The sequence below is a fragment of the Buceros rhinoceros genome, unplaced genomic scaffold (assembly GCF_000710305.1).
Source record: "Buceros rhinoceros silvestris isolate BGI_N320 unplaced genomic scaffold, ASM71030v1 scaffold1229, whole genome shotgun sequence".
Taxonomy (NCBI): Eukaryota; Metazoa; Chordata; class Aves; order Bucerotiformes; family Bucerotidae; genus Buceros; species Buceros rhinoceros.
The window spans coordinates 7,502-17,303 of record NW_010429548.1 but is presented as its reverse complement, the minus strand read 5'-3'; the positions used below and the strand labels follow the sequence as shown (position 1 = coordinate 17,303).

Below are 9,802 nucleotides of genomic sequence, written 5' to 3'. Positions count from 1 at the left end.
TGTTGCTGGCCTGCACTCCTGTTGGTGTGTGGTTCCCCTGCCACTATTGTTCTTGTTCTTCCTCTCACAGACAGTCACCCAGGCAGTGACTGTCTCACTGGGATCATCTCACCACCAGTCACACAGGCCTCCCCAGAGCTGTGGGGAGGCAGGCTGTCCCTCCTGCAGAGGAACGGGAAGTCTTTTTATAAAGTCCCCACGCTACTTTGTCTTTTATACCTCGGGCTAGTTACAGCTCTCTGGCTAATTATGCCACCCTCCTGTATCTCGCCTCTAGAGCTTTGTGTCTCAGTGTCAACTTTGTTCATTCATCCCCGCATCCTCAAGATACCTCCCTACCCAGATGCCTGGGTGACTGGTATATCCACAGTACTAAAGGCCAAGTACTGCTCCGTACCATCTCACGTCTCTCTTGTTTGTGTCTCCCCTCCTCTCTGTACAGTTACACAGGAAGGGGACCCTAGGGTCTGTGTAACAGAGGCCATACTGACTCTTCTGGTGATCTCTAGATGGGGTCTCAACTCTAGATGCGGTCACATCAGCTCTGTTTTATGGTGCCCCATTGCAGCTCGAGACTGAATTTGTCTCTTGTGTCCTGAGTCTCTCACTGGAGGAGATCCACCTTGCCAGCTCTTCCCTAAAGCCAAGACTGGGCTGGTAAAGGAATACTAGGACATGTTACTGCCCCAAGGTTTTTGGTAGGCAAAATAGTAAACAGAATGGATCAGGTTGTTTTGGGAGGTGAAGAGGAGAGGGCTTCTGCCAGTGTATGAAGAGGGGATTTGCTGCTTTCAGCAGCTGAGATCTGAAGGTTGGTGGCAGGCTTTTTGGCTGCCCACTTTGGTGAACGTCTGGGCACTAACACTGTCTCTTACCTTGGCAGACGGCCTTCTCTGACTTCCTCATGGGGAGCTCCAAAGACTTGGCAAAGCATGTCAAGCTGGTTGTGAGTGTGCAGGGGTGCTTTGGGCCAGGGTGGGGGGTGAGCTGTGGAGGTGCAAGAAGTGGTCCCTTGGCACACTGAGTATCTCAGTGTTGGGGAGAGGATGTGTTCCTGGAAGCAGCAGATTCCCCTGGCTTGGAGGACAGTCACTATATTGAGCAGAGGGGAGGCCATTTCCTCCCAAGTGGGTAGGGTGGGCCAGGCTCCTGCTTACAGCAGCCTGAATGCTCCTGTCTTGTTTCTAGTGTGATGGGACAGACCTGACCTCCAAGATCCAGGACCTAAAGCCCCAGTGCCTGGTCTTCCTGAACATCCCCAGGTGAGCAGCCCCAGGACCTGCCCTCATGTGCTGGGCTTCTCACTATCATGCCACAGATCCCTGCTCAGGTTTGGGTTGCCTGTCACCATCCTTTCACAGGTATTGTGCAGGCACCATGCCCTGGGGCAACCCTGGGGAGCATCACGACTTCGAGCCACAGCGCCATGATGATGGCTGCATTGAAGTTATCGGCTTCACCATGACATCCCTGGTGAGTCGGTTCTCTTGCCGGTTGTAGCTAGCAACCAGGGAGCGACAGCAACTGGTCACATTGACTGGTCATCAGCCCCAGTCCATCAGCTCCACGGGTGCTCTCTTGAGGAGCTGTGGTGATGGCCTGTGTGACAGTGTCTGCTCTATGAGATTTAGGCAAGCTGCTGTCATGCCCTGGTCTCTGTGAATCCCTTGCCTCTGAGATCAGGCCCGAGACCCTCAGAAATTGGTTCATTTGCAACATCTGGCTGACAGTGAGTGCTCCCCCCATCTACCCCTCAATCTGTCCACTTTTCTCACTCTGGACCCTTTCACAGGCTGCCTCTGTGTGACAGTGTCTGCTCTATGAGATTTAGGCAAGCTGCTGTCATGCCCTGGTCTCTGTGAATCCCTTGCCTCTGAGATCAGGCCCGAGACCCTCAGAAATTGGTTCATTTGCAACATCTGGCTGACAGTGAGTGCTCCCCCCATCTACCCCTCAATCTGTCCACTTTTCTCACTCTGGACCCTTTCACAGGCTGCCTTGCAGGTCGGTGGCCATGGGGAGCGGCTGTGCCAGTGTCGGCAGGTGGTTCTCACCACATCCAAGGCCATCCCCATGCAAGTAGATGGAGAGCCCTGCAAGCTGGCAGCTTCCTGCATCTGCATTTCCCTCCGCAACCAAGCCAACATGGTACAGAAGACCAAACGGCGCAATTCCATGCCTCTCCTCAATGAGTAGGTTCCTCAAATCAATCTTCCACCTCCTCTCCAAGGCAGGAGAGGTGGAGGGGGAAGGGACAGGACTCATTCAGCACTCCCAGAGGCATTTTTGTCCCTCTCAAGGAGAGCCTGGGAAGGGATTAAATTATGAAAGTATGACCAGACCCTGATACTGGAGAAGCTGCTGGTGCCAAGCTCCTTATCCCAGTCTGTGCAGAAGACTGTGCTCATGCCTGTTTTGGAGGAGTGAGTGGGATAAGGAGAAAGTGGCCTGTCACTTTCTGATCCTTGCCCTTTTACTTTCCACCTGCTCGCAGCCAGCAGCCAGTGCCTGAGCAGATGCAGATCCGTGTGAGCCGAATCAGCATGCACGACTACGTGGCACTGCACTACGACAAGGAAAAGCTCAAGGAAGCCTGTGAGTGATCAGCTGAGTGACGAGGGGGTGGGAGCTGGAGTCCCTGAGTCTGGCAGTGACCTCAGCTAAGCTGTGTTAAGTGTTGGGAATGGGGCACGGGCTGCTCCCTGAGTTGTGTCTTCTGCCCTGTTGTGCAGCTGTGCCGCTGGGGATCATCACGATTTCAGGAGACAGTGACCTGGAGTTGTGCCGGATCCAAATCGAGAGGCTGCAGGAGGTGAGCCCCTGCATGGGAAGTGGTCATGGCTGGATGCCAAGGATGGAGGGACTCAGGGAAGGGATTTCTAAGCCTCCTTGACTTGCACACACTGACATCCGCACTCCTGCTTCTGGTAGCAGGTCAGTTTGCCTTCACCACATAGTGGAGGCAGGCTCCCAGCTGGGTGGCTTGTGCTCTCTGATGCATGGCGCTTCTTTCTCCGTGTTGGTCTGATCACTCCGCACTCCTGCTTCTGGTAGCAGGTCAGTTTGCCTTCACCACATAGTGGAGGCAGGCTCCCAGCTGGGTGGCTTGTGCTCTCTGATGTCTGGAGCTTCTTTCTCCGTGTTGTTCTGCTGACCTTGTTATCCAGGCCCAGAGTGTCGGTGGCCCAGAAAAATTACGGGGTAGTAGAAAGAGCCAGCACATAATCCCATGGGGGCCTATCACCCTCTGGGTGTTTGGGGGGGCATTTTCTCTGTCTTTTTGTTTGCTGTGCTGTGTTCCTTCAACACTCTGTGGGTTCAGTGTTTCCTGGCACAGCTCTGTCCCCCCAGGTGCCTGAATGAGGGTTGTTTCCCCTGCAGCCCTTTTCATTTGCAAGTGCCAACATCTGTGCTCCTGCCAGTGTGTTAGCGCGTGTCCGTGACCCGTGTCCATAACCCTTGCCTCTGTGCCTTCTGAGCCCACAGTGTGCCTCCTGGTCCTGCACTGCTCAGTCTGATTTTTCTTTGAGAAGATTGAAAGGACCTTGCTCACTTCCCAGTCAGCTGGCTCTTGTGCCAGCACATGCATAGCATCCTGCAGGGCTGAGGTGCAGAGCTGCTTGTCTGGGCTGGCACACTGGCATCTGCACCTTGCTCTGCCTGCTCTCCATGCGTGTCCTCTGCCTGTCTTGTGCCCATGGTGAGGGCACACAGGCAGGCACATGCATAGCAGCTCCCAGGCTCAGAGGGTAACGCTTTCCTGCAGCATCAGCCTGATAGACTGATGCCTCTGCAACTTCTTGCACCTCTAAAGCTGCACATTGAGGCTATTGTTCCTTGATCACCTCATGGTTTACGTCTTCTCTTGCCCTGGGAAACCACTATGCTCTGGCCTCAAAGTAGGGCAGGGACCAGGAACCTTGGCCAGGCAGTGTGTAAAGCCACATATGACAGTACATTAAGCAACGTCAGTGGGATGGGAGTGGGGCTGGGGAGGCCACCAAGACAAGGGCTGTCGTGGCACACTTTGCTCTTCTGCAGGATTTTCCTCCAAAGCCCTGTGCTTTAGAGCACCTGCTCTTTCAAGAGAGTATGGCCTCACTCTGACCCCCAGGCCCATCTTTCAAGCCCACTGTGCTGATCTTGTAGGCTCCTCCTGTGGTACCTCTCTCTCCAGTGAGCGGGTGTGTGTCAGCTCCAGTCTGTCCCATGCTGCTCCCTGTCACTGTGTGCTTTACCTGTATTCAGGTTCCCCTCTCCATCCAAGCACCTGTCATCCTCCATATCTGCAGGACCTCCCAAAGCAGGAGGGACACTCTGGGGAGGCGAAGAAACATGACTTTATCTTCTCTTTTTTTTTTTATGCAGGAGGGAGATAGAACCAAGCCGAAGACATTGTCAACCCAGAAGCTGTCACCCAAGTGGTGTTTTCTGGATTGTGAGTATCATCCTCTTCTGGAATTGCTGACTGTGTCTGACTGTGGGCTAATGATGTCCTTCAGTCTGTCATCTCAGTGGAGGAATGGGAAGGAGTTCCATGCAGCAGTAAAGACACAAGAGCAATTGGTGTTTTAGAAATGACAGAATTACCTGAGAATGGTCACATGGGAATTAGGGCTTCTGCCCCCCAAAAGGTGGCTGGATCGATAGCCAGTTGAAGTGCATCTACAAAAATGCACACAGCGTGGGCAACAGACAGGAGGAACTTGAAGCTGTTGTGCAGCAGGAAGACTGACATAGCTGCCATCATGGAAACATAGTGGGGTGATTGACACAATGCAGTGCTGCACTGGATGGCCACAAACTCTTCAGAAGGGACAGGCCAGGAAGGAGAGGCAGTGGGATAGCCCTGTATGTTAGAGGGTGTTTTGACTGTCTAGAGCTTGATGATGGTTGTGATAGAGTGTTTATGGGTAAAAGTCAGGGGAAAGGCCAACAAGGCAGATATGGTGGAAGCCTGTTATAGGCTGCTCAACCAGGATGAAGAGGTAGATGAATTATTCTATAAGCATCTGGGAGAAGTCTCACAATCACTAACTCTTGTTCTCATGGGGGACTTCAGCTTACCAGATGTCTGCTGGAAATACAGCACAGCAGAGAGAAAGCAGTCCGGGAGGCTCCTGGAGCGTGTGGAAGACAACTTCCTCACACAGCCGGTGAGGGAGCCAACTTGGGAAGGCTCCCTGCTAGACCTGCTGTTTGCGACCAGAGAAAGACTTGAGGGATATGTGAAGGTTGGAGGCTGTCTTGGGCATAGCGATTACAAAATGTTAAGAGTTTTTGATTCTTGGGGAGGTAAGGAGAGGGTCAGTAGAACTGCCACCGTGGACTTCCAGAGGGCAGGCTTTGACCTGTTTAGGGGCCTGTTTGAGAGAGTTCCATGGGAGGCAGTCCTGAAGGGCAAAGAAGTCCAGGAAGGCTGGATGTTCTTCAAGAAGGGAATCTTAAAGGCGCAGCCTGTCTCTATATGCTAAAAGAGGAGCCAGCAGGGAAGAAGGCTGGCCTGGCCGAAGAAAGAGCTTTGGCTGAAATTCAAGAAAACAAGGATAGTTTATGACCTTTGGAAGAAGAGGCAGACAACTCAGGAGCGCTACAAGGATGTTGTGAGGTTATGCAGGGAGAAAATTAGAAGGTCCAAAGCCCAGCTAGAACTTAATCTGACTACTGCTGTGAAAGACAATAAAAAATGTTACCATAAATACATTAGCAACAAAAAGATTGCTAAGGAGAATCTCCATCCTCTACTGGATGCAGGGGGAAACATAGTGACCAAGATGAGGAAAAGGCTGAGGTACTGAATGCTGCCTTTGCCTCAGTCTTTGATAGTAAGACCAGTTGCTCTGCAGGAACCCAGACCCCGGAGCTGGAAGACAGCCTTCTTCCCTGTTTCGTCTGCTTGCGCTAATGCTGGAGCACCCAAAAGCCCCCAGAAAAGCCACAGTATCAGCTAGGCATGTTCTTGTCATCTTTGTAGCTTCCTACCAGCAGTCACTGGAGAGGAGATCGCAAGCAAAGGCATGTTGTGCAGGGACACGTAGGCCCAAGGGGCTGCCTCTGGTAAAGAGAGCAGCAGGATTCTGAAGGGAGGAGGGCTGCTCCTGCTCAGGGGGTGCTCTTTGCTTTCCTGTGCCCTCTGTGCAAACCGCAAAGTGGCTGGATAGTTGACTATCCCTTGGTGGTGGAAAGTGGCCATCTCACTTGTCTCACGCCAAGAATCACCCTATCTTGCTCTGTCACTGTCTTACAGCAACCACAGCTGATCGGTTCTACAGGATAGACCGTGCACAGGTGAGTGCAGCCTTGTCCTCCACCATCATCTCCCTGACATCTGCTTTGGAAGGTGCTTAGGTGTCCCATGTTCACACATACCGACAAGCATGCTTAGCCTTAGGGATATGCAGGTCTCACACTGCTGCCCTGCCCTGTGGCATCCCCCAAGGGGGGTAGTGTAATGAGCCTGGCCCAGGACCAGCCCCAGCACCTCCAGGTTTCTGCAGAAGAGGGAAGAGGCATGGAAAGGAGCACAGAGACTCGGGTGGGAAGCTGCCTGCAATACCCTACAGTGGAGCGGGTGAGGAGTAGCAACATAGCAAGCCTGGCCAGGGGACCTACTAACTTAACCAATATTAAATACTTTCCCTAATGATCTGGAGAGGGGAACATGGAGATGAGCGTATGGGTCATCCACTAAGTTGGCAGGACACAGGAAGCCTGAATAGGACAAGGAGGCTTCCCAGGCACAGGTCCCAGGATTCTGCGAGCCACCATTGTTTTGCTGAGCGAGTGAGTGGGCTATAGGGTATGAGATGTGAGGGAATGGAGCTGTGCAGAAGTAGGTCTTGCCTCTGAGGAGGACTGACTTGTGTCTTTCAGGAGCACCTCAACTATGTGACAGAGATCTCTCAGGATGAGCTCTATGTGCTGGACCCAGAGCTAATGATCACTCAGACTGTAGACAACTCTCCTGCCATGCCTGACCTTGTCGACTCATCTGCCACACCTACTGTGCAACATTTTGCATTCCCCTCCTCTTCCTCCTCCCTTCCCTCCTCTTCTGTCACCACGTGAGTCTGGAATGGGGGTGCTGGACCTCAGGAAACATGGGCAGTGATGGGAGAGGCAGAGTTGGCTTTACAGAATTGGTCCCTGGGCCTGGAAGCATGCAGGAATTTAGTGTCTTCCCTGCTCCTCTGCCAGTGCTGTTGGAAACAGCGGGACGTCACCAGGTGGCTCAGCCATGGGGTCAAGCTCCAGCACCTGGCCCATGGGGCAAAGAGCGTAGGTGTCTTTCGATCCAGCTGAGGCCATCCTTGGGTACGGATGAGAAACAGAGCTGGAAGCAGCAGTAGAAGTGGGAGTGGTAATGTGGAAGTATCTAGATCAGGCAAGAAGCAGATGGCATGGCCAAAGAGCAGTAAAGTTCCTTGACCTGCCTCTCCTGCCTACTGGAGGAGCGCCATGGGCCCGTTTCTACACAGCCATCCCTCTATCCATGGCATGCCCTTTTGGGTGGCCTGCTGCCAGGACTGGTAGGGTTAGTTACACCTTTTCTTATTCCCTTCCAGCACTGAGACTGAGCACTGCCTCCCACACAAAGGTGAGTCCTGTCCCAACCCCTCTCAAGTCTTCCTGCATTGCATGCCCTCCACTGTTTTTTTTGGCTTGTCCTTTTCCCGGTGTGCAGGCAGGGAGCATGGAGCCCTGCAGGTGGGTGACTCCAGAGGTGGGCAGGAGAGACCTGACAGTGATTTGTAGAATGGCCCGGCCAGGCTTCTTTCCAGCTCTGCCATACGGGAAATGAGGTGGCAAGGGGTTAATCCCCCACCTGCAGAGCTGAGCACTGTGGGCTGGGCCTGGGAGCTGTCTCTGCCAGGGCACTTGGAGCTGGAAGACGGGCAGGTGGGAACACAAGGTAAGAGGCCTCACCAAGCTGAGCAGCTGAAAGCCTTTCCTGGAGCTTGAGCAGAGCCCAGTGCCTAGAGTGTGAGTGAGTCACAGGTGAGGTGTCTCAGCCACTGTCTGACGCCCAGTAAACGTGCTGCTCGCATCCATCACAAACCATCCTACCCGTGGGAAGAGACTGCTCCCCGCTGTGCTCCTCCACACAGCAGAGGTCTGGCTGTGCCCCCAGCTCCATGGTGTCTCCCTCCTTCTCCTGGCTTGTACCGTACATGCCTGAAGGTGAAGCAGCCATGTAAAACTAGTCTGACTGAGGGGTTAGCACCTGGAAGAGTTTGTGCTGTACCCTCAGCTGACTGCTCCACACCTCTAGTCCCCAACTCTTGTCTCTAAGATTAGATTACCAGCACTACAGCTTGACTTTTCTGACCTTGACACATCTCCCTTCTTTGCAGACAACCTTCTCATAGAAGCTGCCAAGAGTGGCAACTTCAGCAAGGTAAGTGCTCCTGCTGCCTACTGCCTTGAGCAGCCAGGGCTGGCTCTGGGCAGCCTTCTGAAGGCTGCATAGGTTGCGTGCCCCTCGGCCTATGGGAAGCCCAGCCAGCCAAGCTCCACAATTGCCCTGGCGCAGCTCCCATCAAGGCCATTCCTCCAGGAGTGGTGGCGGAAACCAGTCAGCCTCTGGGCAAGAAGCTCTGGTTCTCTCCTGGGGGACATGGAGGGAAGGGACTTGGCAGTATGGCTGAGCTGGACAGAGCTCCCTGCCAGACCCCAAATATCCACATAACCTGCTGGGCATCCCATGGATGTGATGCCAGGGCTCGGGGCTGGGACAGGCAACTCATCCTAAGCAATCTGGCAATCCTGTAGTTTCAAGAGCTGCACCGGGCTGGAAGAGACCTGATGGTGCGAGACTCCTTGGGCCAGACTGTCCTCCACCATGCTGTGAAATCAGGGAGCAAGGACATCGTCAAATACATCATCGAGAATGGTGAGCTGGATGTGGCCATAGTGCTGCCGTTAGCAAAGGAGCCTGGCAGCAGAAAAAGCCCACGTCTGCTCAGAGGGGGTGCTTCCCTCTGAGTTTACTACATCATCCTTCTGGCACGTGGGCTTTCCCTGGCGTCTGCCAGTACTGGGGTGTCCCAATGGCTGTTGCTGCATTGTGGCAGGGACCAGCAAGTCTCTGGGATAACATTTGTCAGTGTACTGCCTTCAGGGCAGCTGACTGGTTGTTTTTGGCAGCTCCCACTGAAATATGGGCTGCTTTATTTAGACACTTCTCTGTAATGAGTTCACAAACCCCCTTCTTCCCTGGTCTCGGCTGTGCTCAGCTGCCATTGCTGGCCTGACTGCTTTGGAGCCAGGGCCTTTGCTGGCAGTATGGAAATAGCAGCCCTTATGGAAAGATGCAGAGTGCAGCTGGGGAGTAGGTGATCTGTCTCTGCCTCACAGCTGGGTCTCACTCGCCCTGCACTCTCTCTCCACAGCCCCTTCAGAAATCCTCGATGCCACAGAGGAGGAGAAGTAAGTTGCATTACCTGTTGGCTAGACCCTCTGTGAGGTAACCAGTCGTCTGGGCACTACCAGCCGCCCTTGCTGTAACTACCAGCCATGGCTTCCAGTCCACTCTGCATTGACTGTCCCCAAATAGCAACCCTCCTCTGCCAGGGCTGCTTGGACAAGCATGCAGCTCACCATCAGCTCCTGTTGCCTCTGAATTGCTGACCCTCGCTGCCACCTGCATGTGCTGCTTGTCCCCGTCTCGGGGGGACATCTCACATCTCCTGCTTTCTTCTCCACAGTGGTGAAACCAGCTTGCACCAGGCTGCAGCCTTACGCCAGCGCACTATTTGCCACTACATTGTGGAGGCTGGAGCTTCACTCATGAAGACGGACC

At 53.7% G+C, this 9,802-nt stretch overlaps 1 protein-coding gene across 1 annotated transcript in view; it reads left to right on the top strand.

The window, feature by feature from the left end:
* Positions 1–9,802, top strand: part of DGKZ (diacylglycerol kinase, zeta) — a gene marked incomplete at its 5' end in the record, with an annotated part of 18,688 nt that overhangs the window by 6,743 nt on the left and 2,143 nt on the right. The window contains 14 exons of the mRNA XM_010142661.1: positions 884–946; positions 1,189–1,262; positions 1,362–1,473; positions 1,993–2,192; positions 2,495–2,595; positions 2,733–2,812; positions 4,369–4,438; positions 6,248–6,288; positions 6,874–7,064; positions 7,566–7,597; positions 8,355–8,398; positions 8,773–8,893; positions 9,393–9,429; positions 9,708–9,802. The exon at positions 9,708–9,802 is cut by the window's right edge and continues 1 nt beyond it. Coding sequence (XP_010140963.1) covers positions 884–946; positions 1,189–1,262; positions 1,362–1,473; positions 1,993–2,192; positions 2,495–2,595; positions 2,733–2,812; positions 4,369–4,438; positions 6,248–6,288; positions 6,874–7,064; positions 7,566–7,597; positions 8,355–8,398; positions 8,773–8,893; positions 9,393–9,429; positions 9,708–9,802 — 1,261 coding nt within the window. The remainder of the gene's footprint in view (positions 1–883; positions 947–1,188; positions 1,263–1,361; positions 1,474–1,992; positions 2,193–2,494; positions 2,596–2,732; positions 2,813–4,368; positions 4,439–6,247; positions 6,289–6,873; positions 7,065–7,565; positions 7,598–8,354; positions 8,399–8,772; positions 8,894–9,392; positions 9,430–9,707) is intronic.